Raw genomic sequence first — 16,790 nt, 5'->3', positions numbered from 1 at the left:
CTATTTCAACCCGGAGCCGACGCAAAGTAAGGTAAAACCATACAGCTTCTCCGCCCGTCGGCGCCCGAGCAAGCGTAGTAATCGTTGAGGCACAAGGAATGTTGCAATTCTCAAAGCCAGACTGCCAATACTATTCTGAATTGCACAAAACTATGCCAGAGAAAAAAACCAAGATGTCAGAGTAGGAACAGATATTCCATTAAACTTTATGAATAATAATAACACACGGCATAGTCCTGGTTATTAAGTATTATTGTGATTATAGCAGCAGGTCCTGCAAGTATTCTGCTAGGAAAGCAAGGATACCTCAGCTAGGAACTTCGACCGACTGATGCTAGAGTGAGTTGAAGCCAAGTTGTGCCAGCTAAGCCCTTATATTACTTGTCTCTGAACAAAATGTGTTCGCATGGAAACGGCTGCCATAGCCTCTTGAGAGGGAATATCATCCCAGCTCAGGAACCTGTCTGCTGTGCAGTTCGCTTGGTGTTCCGCTGTGGGCTATCTTCTGAGTGTCCAACTGACGATTTTGGTCGTAAGGACTCTGGGCGTAGTAGTGCTGATAACTACCAGATTGGTCCACCGGCGGAGCAGCTGACTGCTCTAATGCTCTTTTCTTTCGCCTCTCCCAAATGGCCCATGTAATAGCAGCTATTGCAATAATTGCGAGAGGCACCCCAATGCTTACGCCAATCACTGTTTCATGGCTTTTTCCTGCGCATTGTGCCGCATCACCCGTATCTCCCGTATCTTGTACACCAGAGCTTGCTACGACAGCGCTGGTTGCACTCGACGACTGACCATCCGCAGTGTTTGTGAAGTTTGCTAGCTCCAGTTTCCCCGGAATTACATTGGCGTCGTCTAGGGTGAATGTTGGAGTGTCGTTGTAGCATAACGGGATAGAACTTCCAGGGATAACGGCCAGTGAGTTGCAGCGGTATTTACTCACACCGTTTTCGTAACTCTGAAGGATTATGGTGACACCAGAATTAGGTCGAACTAAGTGGCCAATCCATTAGTCTATGCAGGAAGCAATATTCTCGTTGAATATGGCAACACTGACCGTCTTGACATTGACGAGGACAAGCTACACTTTTCCAACTTTGGTCTGTACATGTTCCCCGCGATAACGTGAAAGGTTGGTTGACGCTTAGGCAGTAATTGCTGTCCAGACATATTTGGCCTGGTCCACAACAAGCACTGGCAGCTCCTGTTCCACACGGTGTGTCGTCATACGCTTGGTCTCGGTTCGGGAAGTAGCATTTCGCATTCTCTGCGCGAACCATGCCTGTGCTAAACAGATTGGAAAGCGACAATGCGAGGATGAAGCTCCGAAGAGAAAGAACCAATGATGCTGGCATGGTCAGTGATTTATGCAGTACATCCGTCAAACAGGAAAGGTGATGGAGCAACACAAGGGCGACTGCTCTTGCAAACTCGGAAGCTTATTTACTGATTAAGAAGTATCAGGACTCATGGTGTCGTTGGACTTGAGATTGTCACGCCATCTATAGCGACATGCAGAGCGCGAGAAGACGCCAGGCAATGACGGCACCATTGGCTTGACGGGGTTTCAAATTGTGTTGGTCGACACTGCAGAGACCCCGGTCTTGGTTAGGCAAATGGGAAGCAGAGTTGCCTGAGGCAACCTATCATTCTCTGTTTTCAGCAAGTGCCCCGACGATATCCATGCTCCACCAGTGAGTGAGTCTATCCTAAGTCACTACTCTTATAGAGCTCGATCAGAGTTTCACTTGGCGCGCTGCAGGACTGCAGTTCGACGTGTTGTCAGAGGCTTGCAATCTGGTCGGCACTGGACTATCGGTTACAACATCGCATGAGTGGAAGAGGAGGCAGGCACAAGCGCTACTCAGAAATCAGAGTGCGGCCCGAGTCGGTTGGGAAGATTGATCGGTAAGCCGAACATTTCGGGAACAAGCTACGCCATTTGTTCGTGCAGCTATTCGGCGCCTGAACTCTTTGGTCAAAGAAAATGGATTTAGCGCTGGAAATGGTTGTTCACGTCCCAACACCATGCAAATCTACCTCGCACTTAGCACACCGTTGTGGGAGCCCTTATATCAAGCGCTGGTTTCGATTCCTCGGGTCAGTACGGATCCCATTTTGAACCGGGTCTTCAACCAATAATATTTCAGGTCACCTATCCAGGAGTGGATCCTGTCATTTACCGCCGTCATGTCAGATCATTCCCTTGACTCGACGCATCAACGACTTCCCATAGCTGGGCACCCTAGCGAGCTGGTGACAAGACCACGGAAATACTGGAGGTACCTTTGACAGCCTGACCTACTTCCAACCCTAGAACACAGCTAAATCACAAGGGAAACAGCCAAAGCGCTACACGGTAAATCTTGCTCACTTTTTGATTCTTCCCGTACTAATATTGGCAATGGTTAGCTTGAATCTTGCCGGCAAGTGTCACGCAGCTATGCTTTGAAACTGGGTTTCTTTCATAATCCACTGGTGTTGGCACCGGGCCGCTATGCAGGTTCGTCCCAATCAAGTGAGTTTTGAGCAAGGATGCCACATACGGCCCCAGCTGCCGCATCTACGAGTGGGGCTCGTCATAAGTTAGGCAGTCATGAACGAATGAGAGATCTGCAACCCATGCTTCCAGCGCTCCTCTCTAGACAAGAGTTTGAACATGACGAGGACCAGGGAACACGGCTGTCCCATGTTCGGACTTGTTGCGTTCCCGCCTGCTCATTTCGTGGCGTTAAGGGCCAGTTACCCGTCTGGTAGAATGCAAATCTCGGACCGTCGAGTCTCACTCTCAACTTCTTTCTACAGCATAATCAAGAAACACGCACGTCCATGCAGGCCCATTTTCTAGGGTTCAGATTCAAATGATCTATCTTTACCATACTGTCACACCAATTCAGTTTGGAAGCTAGGCGCAGGAATCTGCAGCCATGCTTGAGATGCCCCCATGGTTAATCAGGCGCGCTTTCACGCGCCTTGTTCCGGCGTGGCTAATATACGCTGCGCTGGCTACCATCATTCTCTTTACGATTAGCATCCGTCCATCATACAATTCCGAGGAGTATATACCTGTTGCGCAGCAGCCGCAGCAGCATCCACACTCCACGAGAAGAATTCTACGGCCCGGAGACTTTATTGACAACAGTCGGCGTAGAAAACTTCCCGAAATCAGTGGAGATGCCTCTGCACTATATGATCTGAAGGGCGTTGGATCTTTACATGACCACAGAGATGCGAGATTCTATGAAGGGGGGCTTCTGTCACTAACAGCAGATAATGAAGCTACTTCGGCAACTCTTCGCTCTGTTGTTTATGATCCCTACCCATCTTACAACAATCCATCCTGGCATCAAGCATGGAAAGGGAAATTCCGAGCCTGCCGTGGTCCAGGAGGATCCGACTTGGACCGAACTAATTCACGTGACGCCGTCTCTGTCTATATGGGAAACCAGCGAGGTGAGCCGATGTAGACTCTCATTTCACGTTCAATGGCAAGGCCTGACACCATTTGCAGACTTTCCGTTTCCTATTTTCGGTTCTCACGAAGCCTTAGGAGTGGATTCGAGTATTTGCACCGACCGATGTTCTCGTCTAGGTATATACGGATATGGAGAAGGCACCAAAGACTGCGGGCCATGGACACAGTCGCATACCAGTTTGTGGGAGAAGGTTGGCTGGGGAGAGTTGCAGTCTCAATGTGCTCGTCGAAATGGCAATCGTTATGAACGAAAGCACCAACGTGCAAAGCATAGCCTCTCCTCAAAGGCATTACCCCATCAGCCATGGGATGAGACCGCTCAGTACTCGTCGAGCCTTTCTTCGTCAACTCCGGAAATTCAACAGTTCCAAGCTCGGTCGGCGATGTTGGTACGCACCTGGTATGGTATAAAATGGACCCCCGACCACCATTTGTATCTCCGATCGCTCATCATGGAACTGTCGCTCCATTCTAGGGGTGAATATGAGATTTTCCTTCTCATTGAGGTGAAGGATGGTGACTTTCAGCCTTCAAGCGAGCAGTCTGCTCAAAAATTACTGAACAAGTACGTACCACCGGAATTCCATAATATAACGGTCCTGTTCAATGATGAGGTCTTGCGTGCGTGGTATCCCAAGGTCCCAGAACACGATGCGAAGTTTCAACATCTACAAGCCACACAAATCTTTGCACAACAGTACCCGCATTTCGATTTCTACTGGCAAATCGAAATGGATACTCGTATGACTGGACACGCTTATCATTTCTTGCAGCAAGCGGCTGCGTTTGCAAAGCGCCAACCGCGCAAGTATCTTTGGGAACGAAACTCGTATTTCTACGCACCGGCGGCGCATGGATCTTGGCAAGATTTTATGAACATGGTCGGCAGCTCGTTAAAAGGGAAATATACTATTTGGGGTCCGGTTGCAGCAACCGACGGGCTTGAAATAGACCCATTGGGCCCAAAGCCCCCAGTGGCGGATCCAAGCCAGGACAGCTACCAATGGGGAGTTGGAGAAGAGGCTGATTTGATCACATTTTTACCGATATTCGATGTCAGAAAGACTAAATGGGTATACCCTGACAAGCTATGGGGAGTTTCCAGGGACCTACCTCGTCGCACATCGCCTATTGCTCAATGGCGCTTGTCGCGGAAACTATTGAATGTAATGCACCGGCACACAACAGATGGAGCAGCAGTGGTCTCGGAAATGTCTGGCCCCACGTGGGCGATGCTACATGGATTGAAAGCCGTACATGTGCCACAGCCGATTTGGATAGACGGGCAGTGGAGCGCTAAAGAACTCATGAGCGTTGTGAACCCCGGTGAGCCTGAGGCAGTCAACGGAGGGGCGGATTCCTTCTTCAACTGGGACCACAAACTTGATCATATCATGTATCGCCTCTCGTACATGTTCATTACTCAAGCAGCGGAAGATCTTTACAGGCGTTGGCTCGGATACCCGCCTGACATGAGTCAACGTACGGATGAGAAGATCGAAAAATTCAAGGACCCTAAGGGCCGCTACTTTTACGACGAGGGGGTCTTGGTAAGTACATCAATGTCTATCTGACCAGTCTTGTTCCATTCCTTTCTTGCCAATACACGTCCTAACTGTGCGTGTGCAGAATGAAGAGAGATATGGACACTTATGCTTTCCACCAATGTGGATTCACACAATCAAGAACACAGCGCGTGAAAAGGGCCCCGATAGACCGGTACCAGTTGATGACTGGTTTGACGAAACTCCGGCAGAGGTGAAGAACTTTGAGGACTGAGAGCACTCGTTGTTCTTGTAGTATGTGATGAGACAAAATAGATTATATCGAAGATACCCAATTGGTGGCATTCGAATTCAACTTGTTCACCCCGCTAATTACTGTACATGCCTCATGGGCAGCATTCGTCCTTTGGGCGCAAACATTGACTAGCTTGGCAAGTTCTCTTCGCATTCCAATGCTTCACTCCTCAGAGCCGCAAGATCGAGACAAACCCGATTCGCCTCCTCGATTGCTGTTCATCGGAGATTTGCTGACGGCCCGGCCCGGAGGGTCAAGCGGACCTACGGATGATGTCTAAGCGTCCGCGGAAATATCCCACTTAGCTCCCCGCCTCAGCCCACATGTTCTCCGGCGACGACCCGAGGTTACTTGGCATGCAACCACTACATGCTGCAACATGGCGCCTTCTTTTCTTCGCGTTGGAGCCTCAAGAATAGCCTCGAAGCCTCGTACATATGGTTCAAGATTGATTTCTGCACATTTCACCATCTCTGTCGCATCTGCATCACGTCCAGTCGCAACGATGCCGCTTTCCAGGACCAAGAGCTGGTTCCCAACGACCTCGTCGCCGCTCATAGTTAGCGCTCCCATGGCATTCGTAGCCAATGTCCAACTAGCTACGGAAGTCACCAAGGCTGGCGGCTTGGGTGAGTAGTTCATGATGATGACTGGCCCTAAAGCCCTTTGAGGTTGCGCTAACCTGCAATCTCCCAGGCTTCATTCAAGGAGGCCGCGACTTCTCGGTGGGATCCGCGGATCTCAAGAACCTTGATAGCGAACTGACTTCAGCACATGAGGGACTCGAAGGCTTTCAGGATTGGAAGCTCGCACTTCCAATCGGCGTGGGTTTTGTTGCATATTCCCCTTCTATTTCGCAGTTCGCCGAGACTGCAGTCCCTATTCTTCGACGCCATCGGCCAGCTGCAGTATGGATATTTGCACCATCTCCACATCTCCCAAACACGGTGGCCGGTGTCATTGAATCCCTCCGCAACTTCGGAGACGAATGGGGATTGCGGGTCGTCGTTCAGGTAGGCTCAGTAGCTGCGGCTCGGGAAGCGGCTCAGGATGGGGCGGATATCATCGTGGCTCAAGGCACTGATGCAGGGGGTCACCAGTGGGCGCATGGGGCTTCGTTCATCAGTCTCGTGCCGGAGATCGCGGACATGGTGGCAGAGGAGTTCTCTGACCGAGAGATCAGTGTTTGGGCGGCCGGCGGAATGGCAGACGGTCGTGGTGTCGCAGCTGCGATAGCCCTTGGAGCTGAAGCGGCTGTACTGGGAACTCGGGTATACCAACTAACCTACCCTTTGATTGGCGTCTCACTAACAAAAAGTAGTTCGTGGCCGCCGTCGAGTCGTCAGCCCAGGACTTCAAACGTAACGCTATTACGTCGACCTCGGATGGCGGCGCCAACACAGTCAAGTTAGTATTGCAGTTTCTGTACTTTTCTAACAAGACAACGTTTGGCTAATGAAATATGAGCGCAGGTCTCAATTGCATGACCATGTCCAGGGCAATAAAGAATGGCCTGACATCTATGATGGGAGGGCCATACTCCACCCATCGTATCAGGACGATAAAGCTGGAGTTCCTCTAGAAGACAACACTGAACGCTTCAAGTCTGCCAAAGACGCAGGGGATAATTCAAGAATGATAACCTGGTCGTAAGTTGTGCTGTCTATAATTCGCCGCGTTTCATCGAACTAACAGATTGAAGTGGCACGGGCGTAGGCCTTATTAAGGAGGTCCTCCCGGCGGCAGATATCGTACGCGTAGTGAGAGAGGGTGCTATCAAAGCCATCGCCGGGGCGAAGTCCGCAGCTTGACATCGGTGAGAATGCCGTTGAGCAGGGTTCTAAAAGCGGGATGCCAGCGAGTGCTGTAGCGTAGATGATCGGCTGCCGGCAAAGTCACCCCGAACCATTACAACACTCCACCACAACAGGTGTGCGTGAGATGATATTGGTATTTCGAGTGCAACGGCCCCTTGACTCAAGCCGAAATTTTGTTTGCAACGGCTCAAGAAATATCGAAGTACAACAAACTTATCACTCTATAAGCTTCAGAGTTAGCTACGTTGACCAAGGGGTTTGAACGATGAAGGATATGTCACGCTAGAAGGAGCTACATGTTGCCCGCCTGATTGAGGCAATGATCTACTGGAATTTCGGACAGTTGGCCATAGATAGCAATGCGAGGAGAACTCGCGAGTACAGCAGTTGCATTTGAGACAGTACTCCAGCATGATCAAGCGGCTGGCCTGGGTTCCAGTCTGAAGACTAACTAGAACCTTGACAGAGTTGGGAGGACGGTGATTAAACTGGCCCTGTCCATTGCATCTGCCTGACAGACCATATGGACCATTGACCCTGAGTTGCATGTTTGTGGGGGTCGCCACGGGGAGAACCACTTATTCCCCAAGAATGCGGAGTGGGCACCGGACACCACGAGACGTACAAAAGACCCGGCCCCTGCTTCGTGAACTATGCGCCCTTCCGAAGTCTCACAATCTCTTGTTTCCAACCCCATTTATCGTAACAAGTTATTACTACCATGGCAAATACGGAATTTGCACCTCAAGCAAAGGGTGATAACGCCCATCTACACCTGGGAACCCTTCGTGCCGACTTCAAAACCGTCGATGGCATCCCCAATATAGAAAATCGCGCGGGGAAAGAGAGTGCTTTACTTCGGAAGATCGACCTTCGCATGATGCCCCTAATGATGATCATATGTTAGATATAATGCACAAATGAGAATGACGAGACCGGTGGCTGACATTGATTCACAGATGTGCTCAACTATCTCGACAGAAACAACATCGCCATGGCGAGACTCGGCAACTTCGAGAGAGACATTGGGCTGGTGGGGACACAGTACAATACCATTATATCAGTCTTTTTCGTTGGGTACATCTTGACCCAGATCCCCACCAACATGATCCTCAACAGAATGCGACCTTCGATCTTCTTAGTACGTAATGTTGTTACATTTGAACCTCGACGGAAATACTAACTGGACGGCATAGCCTGGTGTCATGTGCGCTTGGGCAGTTGTCAGTGCTGCTACTGGTGCTGTTAAAAACTACGCCGGCATGGTGGCTTTACGGTTTATCTTGGGGTTTGTTGAAGCCCCATTTTTTCGTAAGTGTCGGCAACATGAATTTCCATTCGTAATCTCTGATATGAGGAAAATTAAGCGGGCGCTCTCTTTTTGTTCAGCGCTTGGTATACGAAGAAAGAGTTGGCGGCACGTATCTCTATTCTTTATGCCGCGGGCCAGATGGCTGGAGCCTTTGGCGGGCTTCTCGGTAGTACCATCATGGGGGGCATGGACGGAAAGGCTGGTCTCGCGGACTGGCGATGGCTGTGTGAGTAACAGAGAAACACCATATACTATGCCTCTGGCCGATTCTGATTTCCCTTAACGCAGTCATCATCGAGGGTTGCGCCACAATCCCTGTAGCCCTTGTCACCATGTGGATTATCCCTGATTACCCAGCCACTACCAAATGGCTCTCGGAGGAGGAACGTCAGATTGCTGTCCTACGGATCGCAGAGGAAGCCAACGAAGAAGATGATCGCGCTGAGACACCTGCTCTCCTTGGTCTAAAAATGGCTTTGACCGACCCAGCCTTATATATGATCTGGTTTATGCAGCTGGGCCTCAACACCTCGGCAGCATTTATCAATTTCTTCCCGACTATAGTGGCAACACTTGGGTATCCACAACGTGAAACTCTGCTTCTCTCAGCACCGCCCTACGTATTTGCAGCTATTCTCGGAATATGCAACTCCTGGCACAGTGATCAAGTCCGCGAGCGATGGGTCCATGTTGTCTGGCCGCAGGTCTTCTGCAGCATCGGATTCGTCATCTCAGCGGTCACCCTCAACACGGTTGCGCGCTACATCGCGACCTTTATGATGATGTCAGTGTACGGCTCATTCGGGTGCATTCTGTCCTGGGTCTCTACTACGCTTCCGAGGCCCTCCACCAAGCGTGCCATTTCCTATGCCGTGGTCAACGCGGGATCTAACTTCGCCGCCATATACGCTTCCTACTTTTATCCCTCCAGCCAAGGTCCCAGATACTGGCAAGCGAATGTAGCAAATGTTGCGTTCTCAGCTATGTGCATCATTATTGCAACTATATTGCGCTATTACTTACAATGGCGGAATCGACAGCTGCAGAAAGCGTCTGACCAAGATGCCCGGATTGAAGGGGTCTCTATTGGCACGCGGGCGTTGTCTTTAGGGGAAAGGTGGCAGTGCAATCCCAATTATAGATACACACTATAACTGTTAACCTGCACATTTAACTTGCAGTAAGCAATGCAGTCTTAGCGAGGCGGACCATGGCATCTGGTCTCAATACCAATGCGGGGAAATACTGCATAATGGCAGTGGCATTTCGATGGCCTCTAAGCCTCCGCAATACTGAAAGACATAAGCGGTTTCTTTGGAGGGTAAACTGCATTTTGCTGTAGGGTAAAATTATTAGATGACGCACGTTATGAAGAATGTGATTTGACCTTCTACCCCTGACCCTTGTCGACACCACCAATTCAGCCCTCAACACTAACTCAATGGATCAACAAAGGAGCGCATGCAGATAGTCCAAGGCCAATTAAATAGCCCACTACGTGCCGCCAGCCTGATCACTAGATTGGGGGCTAGATACGGCTTGCTTTTGGGGTACTCTCAGCTTTTCTTGCTCGAGCCTCTTCATCTTCGCTTTCTTTCCATCCTGCTAATGCCCCAACCACACGCGATTATGGGAGAATGTCGGTCACTGAAATCTCGAAGTCCGGGAACGGAGCGTCGTTTACTCAGACAGGTGCAAGTGCGTTGACGACTGTCTTCACGCCAAAGAGCGACTGCACAGCTGCATCAGCATATGCGTCGACGACCTGGGCTGGTAATCAATGGGCATATCAACTCGACAGCGGCATCAGCAAAGCAACCTGTTATCCTTCTTCTTACAGCGCGTATCAGTATAAGTCCGGCCTATGGTATTCGCCCGGGGTATGCCCTCTGTCTTACAACTACGTCGCGACCTCGATCATTCGACCCACATCTGGACCGGCCACCACACTTGCGATATGCTGTCCACCGTAATCTCACCAAGTCCTATTCACGTCGTTCCCAGTAGGAATATCTGACATGTTTCTGTAGGGGGGTCCATAATGCCCCGTTGACTGGGTGGTCTTGTTATCAGGTCCTCACCAGCAGTGTCTCCGATTTGAGCTTCTCCAACGATCTGAAGACAACGCTTGCGGGCACCACTGCCTTTGCAAATCCGATTTCAGTCGCGTGGCAGCAAAGTGATCTTTCACTTTTTTCGCCCGCGTCTGCTCCAATCCTAGCTTTGCGAAGCCAAGGTATCACGTTCCCACCCGATAGCACAACGACCTCAAGCTCCCTGTCTGCAACCGGGACCACCTCAGTTACTTCCAGCTCGCCCTCAAGTACCGACACGGCAGCACCGATACCATCGTCCGGTTCCGGAATTAGCACTGCTTCAGCAGCTGGTATTGGTGTTGGCGCCACCGTTGGCGTCTTTGCAATTGTTGGTGTCATCTGGTGGTTTAGGAGACACTACCGTATCGCCAAGCGGAGTGACCATAGCGACCAACAGCAGTCACAATCCACAAGCTTGGAACCTGCCAAAGACGCCGCCCACGATACAAATTTGGCTCAGTATCATGCCAGCTTATACCAAGGGCACCTAGCTCTCGCAGAAGCGCCAGCTACCGATGTTCCATTGGAGGCAGATTACAGTAACACAAGAGCAGAACTCTATGGGGGTTGGCAGGGGTATGAGGCGCCAGCTAGGATCCAAAGCCCTACATGATGTGTAGTGGAGATTCATCTGTGATTCAAAGTATACCCAAGTGTGATATAAGCATGGCTGAACGGATGTGTTCAACTATTGCCCCGCCGATCGTTACTATCTAGCCCTTCCAACGGTGGATACTTTCTTTCTGCCATGTGCAGTGTTTGATTCAGTGTTTTGAGGTGATAATTCAAGACTATTAATGGAGACTATTGGCGAAAAATGATTCAATGGAGACATCACGCCTTTTCGCAACCCATATCGGCTCGATATTCACATGGTGCACCATCAAAACCATGAGATTGCCTGCCTAGATAGCTCCTCCATTTGTCAAGCTCTCATCGAACTTTCTTCCCACATCAAGAACAGTGTGAATATGGAAGATATCAAGTGGCTTGTTTTGAAACCTTGCAATTGTCTGGGCTGTAGTGATAGCATTTGCGATCTCCCGACCGTTCAACTTACTGGCCACTAGATCCTGAATTGACTGCTCGGGGTCCACATTGCTTTTTCCCTTAGGAATAGCATGCAAGTATTGCAGCCAGATCTGACGGCGAGTTTCAACCTCTGGAGGACTGTAGGTTAAAGAAAGATGGATGCGGGATTTCATAGCTGGATCAAAGGTCTCAACTCGGTTGGTCGTCAGGAACACGATACCCCCGAAGTACTCCAGCTCTTTGAGGAACACTTCGTAGTTATGTTAGTGATTATTTCGTGGGGCTCAACCAGTATATTGTAAGTGCTTACCAGCTACTAGTGCATTTCGATCTGATCTTGAGTCCTCATTACGGGCTTCGAGGAACACATCCGCTTCGTCAAGCAAAACAATTGCCTTCCAGATTGTTGCATAGCGAAGGATCTTTTTGAGATCCAACTCAAAGGATGCTGGGCTTATGAAGAAATCAGTATCAGGCCATTGGCTCCCAGCGTGAGGAAGAGCTTACTAATTGTTCTTGTTGAGCTCTCCAACAGAAGTAGTAATCAGCGCTCTATGTGTGCCCTCGGCGGCGGTCTCAGCGGTGAGAGTCTTGCCCGACCCTGGGGTTCCATGGAGCAACACGACCAGGCCTTTTCCTTTCTGTTGAGTCTGGTCCCGAGCTTTCGCAGAAAACTGATGTGAAGTTACTAGAGACTGAAGAACCAACTTCTCTTTCTCACCAGTGACGAGAGAATTCCAGGCATCCTGATCCCACTGCACGTCTTGGATATGGTCGACAAAGAATTGGCACCACAGCTTCTTGCCTAGGGAATACCCTAGCGTGTGTGGGGGGCATAGAGTAGGGTCGACATCACAAACTCTGACTTTGGGCTGCCCAAGAGGCTGTTCCTCGCCAAACGTCTTCCGATCAAGAATCACCCTTCCTGACTCGGTGTATGACAGCCAAACCCCGCCCCACTTACACTTAGATTCGGAGTAAAATCCAAAAGGGGGTTCTTTGAGATACTGCGCCTTGCCATCGTAGGCCATGACAGAGAAATCTCTGAAAGACAGGAATCTCTGTCCTCTCAGCCTCAAACTGTGCTCAAGCTCCTCGCCCATGTTGAAGAATTGTCGAGGAAATATTGGCAGGCTGGTGATAGACGCAAGGCTTTGAGCTGGGAAGTGTTCCTTTTGCCACATGATAATCGTGTGGGCTGCTTCACCGGACTTTTTCCCATCATGACTTGCATATTTACAACGGACCTCAAAATATGGCCCGGATTGTACATCTTTCTCGTAAGAAGCCTTGTCGCAAATCAGGAGCCACGGTTCCCCCTCAACCTCGGTATACAACACATCGCCGGGACGAAACAATGCCCATGCGCTCTGGTAGTCAACTTGATTCTTCTGAATCATAGCAAGTATCTCTTCGCGCTTCCCACCAAGCTCATGGTCCATGAATTCGAAGAGAAGGTCAACGTGGTCACGCAGTTCTCCAACAGCTGAGGAACGGTATGCTTGCAGCTCTTCCCAATAGTGAATGAGCATATGAGACGGATTCTGGAGCTCAAAGGGGCTCGTAAAGTCGGAGGCAACAGGAGAATATGACTTTATAACCTCCCGAAATGTTTGCAAAATGAATGGAGAGTTTACTTGTAGAGAAACCTTCTCCGGTCTGTCTTTTTCAACGGCCCTATTGACAACAAGTGCATAAGGACTGTCATCGGTACGAGACGAAAATTTACCGAAAGGATCGGAAACGGAAGTCTTCGAACGTTGTACTCCATCAAAGATTTCGAGGTATGCTTGAAGTTCACACTTCTGACCAACAGCATAGTCAGAGGCGCTATTGATCTTATAAGAGCTCATATTGTATATGGTGTCGGGTTGGTAGTCCTCGATCTATTGATGAATATTTGAACTGTACGTAGAAATTCGAATCTCTTATCATCTGTTGAAAAAAATGTAAAAAAGAAGAAAAAGGCCAGGAGAGTAGTTGGCGTCTTAAATATTCATTCGAGTTTCCCATTACTTTTTGCCGTCATATGTCAATTTCAGCTTGGATACAGAAATGGGGCGGGGTGTACACAGTACACCCCTACACACCCGATGCGGACTTGCAGCCCCCAGCGGATTGGCTAAGCATGCAACATGGAATGCCCTACCCTGCCCATGCCCATGTCAATGCCGCTAATCCACACATCCAGCAACGCGGCCTATTGGGCCGCATCTTGGCTGACAAGGCAGCCAACCAACCTGGGACAGCCGCAGATTTAGTAGATTGCATGGGTGGATTAGGATGCCTGCATTTCAGGCCAGGCAGGCTGAGTCCGGAGGCAACCAGGGGCAAGAAACTCGTTAAGCATACAGACATTGGCATCAGCGGGACTGCTCTACTTGTCCACTAGATACAGTCTTTCCTGATGTGTCTGTGTGGCAAAGTGTATGCAATTCGTCGCATGTGCCAGAAAGGATGGCGCTGCAGATCAATGACACGTATCTCCTACGCTGTTGTCTTGGTGGCGATGCATTTAACTCACGTACCAAATCCTTCCACACCAATGGGAGTCTCTACAGTTGCGTCGGCCCCTGATGCGTAGAAAGTTACGATGGTTGGTCAAGAGCGTTCTGACATCAGTCGTATGTTGCATGTCAGCGTGATTGTCACGTTTGTGCTCACAGACTGCTTGGAAGAGACAGCCTAATCGCCATTTTGTTGCGTCCCTGGAGTGTCACAACCGTGGCATTGGCGAGAGGTGTACGCGGGCCCCTGTCATGGTCTTCGTGGAATTTTGCACTCTCGGTCATCCACATCGAGTCGATACCAGCTCCCGGTGGTAAAAACATCGTAGTGTACTGCTTTCCTGAGATCAAGAGTTTTGTCTTCAAATCGAGCGCCGTGTTGAAGCTTTTTTGGAGCACTGCAAGGGCTGCGACTTGAGGTAGATTATCTCCATTCACAGAAAGAATTCTCGTGTCAGAAAGGATTGATTCAAGATACGTTTTCAGTTTCTTTGCTAACTCTCGTGAGTTGTCATTAATGATATGCGCGAACTACGGGCTTTCAAACAAAGCCAGATGTGCGTGAGCCTAAGTCTCTCTGATTGTCTGAGCACCAAGTAAAGGCTTGTTAAGTCCACTAAATGAGCAATATACGACAGACTCGGCCTACACTGGCAGAGTATGTACTACCTATCCTTGTCAAGGATATGATTCTGGTGGCCCAATATTCGACCTGGGACGATGACTCGCAAGCGAAAACACAGACACCAGCGGCCATCAGAGTTTGGAGCATCTCTGTTTATTGAAACGTAACCCTGGGCTGCAACCTTTCGGGTAACTTTAACCACATGCCACGTTCTTATAGACGCTTGTCCTTGTACACCTCACACGAAACTTCAAACCCCAAAGATCTCCTTCAATTTCCTCATCAACTCGTCCGAGACCTCCTGCGGTGGCGGGCCTGGCTGCCAGCCCACGATGCGGCTTAGGCCCACAAACGCACCCTCAATCTCGTGCCGCCGCGCGTATTCATCCCAGACTGCGCTGAGCTCGGGCATCAGCTCTTCGGGGACGGCGTTGCCGGCGATCAGCGCCCGCGGGCGTGGCTGCAGCGCGTTGAGGACCACGGCTAGGTTGGCGGGTGAGTACTGCAGCTCCTTGGGCGACTCGGTCCAGTCTAGCACGGCCACCATGTCGTAGGGCGTGTCAGCGAAGACAGTAGCCCCAACAGAGACGGCGACACGCCGGGTCACGCCTACGGCAACCACGGGGACACGGGGTTGTGGGGACATTTGGGTTTTCAGGAAATGGGTAGTGTGTTAATTTGACGTCTTTGCAGTCCTTATTCACTTGTGAGAGTTTGCACTGGTATATACCAACGTATACACCAGTGGAGACGATATATTGGTTCGGTAAAAGGTTGTGCGGGAGCGCTAACAGAGTGCGAGGCTGAATAGGGGATGGAGCCGGGTGAGGCTTGCGCCCAGGAAGAGGAGCTATTGCTTGAATATATATATCGAGTGTGCTGCGGGGGGCTAGAGTTTGACTAAAGGATATTGAGTCTTTACCCCAGACTGGGCGCTTTACCCAAACTCCGGATAGCTCGGACTAGCTTCCGGAGCCAAGAGCAACAGATCCACTAAATCCACTTGCCAAAAGGTTTCCAAGCCGATGATTTGTCTGAAAGCGATTATAAGTTCTCCCGCATTAGTAATGGTCCTTGTCAGGATGTTTATAATCAACGTCTTGGGGAACGGGCCCGTGACGTTATTGCGGAGAAACTTTGCAACGCTACTCACACCTAACAGTGAATACCGCACAGCGGCATATAGTCCATATTTACATATATTCAGACTATAAGTCTAATGAAGATTGCTCTCACGTACTTACGCGAACTAATCAAAATTGCACTGCATCAGAAATCGCATGCCCAAATTCATCAGGGGTACCAAACAAATATCGGCCGTGGCCGCGACGTGTGTAAACCGACAAGGCCATCGTCAACGTACATCGGCCGCTAGCTCCAATCCACATGTGTAGATCCCCGTGTGCAGATCCGAACGATAAGGACATTGCATAGCAAGCCAATTGCATGATCTCGGCAATGTCAGATGAGAAACACGTTTTTGTACCAAATGGTTCTTCCCAGGCTGTCCCCCTGGGTCCCCACTCTCACACAGGATTAGACTAGTTGCGATCTTCCATACACACAAGAATTCGCGTGCTGCTAACTGTACGAAGGTGTTAGTCCGAGAGAAAATCTCTAATGGAACTGATCATGTAAGAGTAGGTACGTGGTTAGCTATGATTAAAGTACGCGTCTGGAACTTCTTATGTTAGTGTCACGGCGATGCATTAGGTTTACAGGAGGTCCGGTGAGACACCCTACAGTGTCCGCAATATAATACCCATCTTTTCCCTCTTCCTTAAAAGTGGACACGATTTAGTCTCTCGATGAATTGAACCCTACCTTGGACTTCTGATTATACCTGACCTCACACTTCCCCTCTGGCAGTCAGCCCTTGCCGGCAATTCATAAAGAAGGCACCCGTTTGATTCAGAGAAACCCGCAGCATGTCGAGGCACCTCACAGTATCAGCAGTCTCCAGGGGTTGTTATGAACCATTTAAACCATTTATCATACCACTTCTTTCCCAGCTTCTATCTTATTGACGTTCGATGTTGTCGATTTGCCATCTTCTTTAAGCACATGGCAGTTGTCCGTCGATATGGAGACTCTCGGACATTGCCTGTTACCCTGTCTTGTAG

At 49.8% G+C, this 16,790-nt stretch overlaps 5 protein-coding genes across 5 annotated transcripts; 3 read left to right on the top strand and 2 right to left on the bottom strand.

Moving 5' to 3' along the window:
- Positions 1–2,930: 2,930 nt before the first annotated feature.
- Positions 2,931–5,257, top strand: JN550_008006 (uncharacterized protein; the record flags this gene model as incomplete). The annotated part of the gene is made up of 3 exons (XM_049319920.1): positions 2,931–3,456; positions 3,515–5,028; positions 5,108–5,257. 3 exons carry the CDS (start codon positions 2,931–2,933, stop codon positions 5,255–5,257), a joined length of 2,190 nt encoding a protein of 729 aa, XP_049170073.1.
- Positions 5,258–5,783: 526 nt separating this feature from the next.
- On the top strand, positions 5,784–7,089 carry JN550_008005 (uncharacterized protein; the record flags this gene model as incomplete). Its single annotated transcript, XM_049319919.1, has 5 exons — positions 5,784–5,907; positions 5,975–6,549; positions 6,600–6,685; positions 6,751–6,927; positions 6,981–7,089. The coding sequence occupies 5 exons, from the start codon at positions 5,784–5,786 to the stop codon at positions 7,087–7,089; spliced, it is 1,071 nt and encodes a 356-aa protein (XP_049170072.1).
- A 727-nt stretch (positions 7,090–7,816) lies between these two features.
- Positions 7,817–11,116, top strand: JN550_008004 (uncharacterized protein; the record flags this gene model as incomplete). The annotated part of the gene is made up of 7 exons (XM_049319918.1): positions 7,817–7,997; positions 8,055–8,236; positions 8,292–8,406; positions 8,463–8,633; positions 8,696–9,392; positions 10,107–10,376; positions 10,438–11,116. 7 exons carry the CDS (start codon positions 7,817–7,819, stop codon positions 11,114–11,116), a joined length of 2,295 nt encoding a protein of 764 aa, XP_049170071.1.
- A 292-nt stretch (positions 11,117–11,408) lies between these two features.
- JN550_008003 (uncharacterized protein) lies at positions 11,409–13,388 on the bottom strand (the record flags this gene model as incomplete). The annotated part of the gene is made up of 4 exons (XM_049319917.1): positions 11,409–11,785; positions 11,846–11,988; positions 12,043–12,340; positions 12,500–13,388. 4 exons carry the CDS (start codon positions 13,386–13,388, stop codon positions 11,409–11,411), a joined length of 1,707 nt encoding a protein of 568 aa, XP_049170070.1.
- Positions 13,389–14,917: 1,529 nt separating this feature from the next.
- On the bottom strand, positions 14,918–15,313 carry JN550_008002 (uncharacterized protein; the record flags this gene model as incomplete). Its single annotated transcript, XM_049319916.1, has 1 exon — positions 14,918–15,313. One exon carries the CDS (start codon positions 15,311–15,313, stop codon positions 14,918–14,920), a length of 396 nt encoding a protein of 131 aa, XP_049170069.1.
- Between the last annotated feature and the right edge of the window lie 1,477 nt (positions 15,314–16,790).

This window comes from Neoarthrinium moseri (assembly GCF_022829205.1).
Source record: "Neoarthrinium moseri strain CBS 164.80 chromosome Unknown scaffold32_Wmoseri_CBS_16480, whole genome shotgun sequence".
Lineage (NCBI taxonomy): Eukaryota > Fungi > Ascomycota > Sordariomycetes > Amphisphaeriales > Apiosporaceae > Neoarthrinium > Neoarthrinium moseri.
Note: the sequence above shows the minus strand (reverse complement) of the source record. Positions and strands in the feature narration are given on the sequence as shown.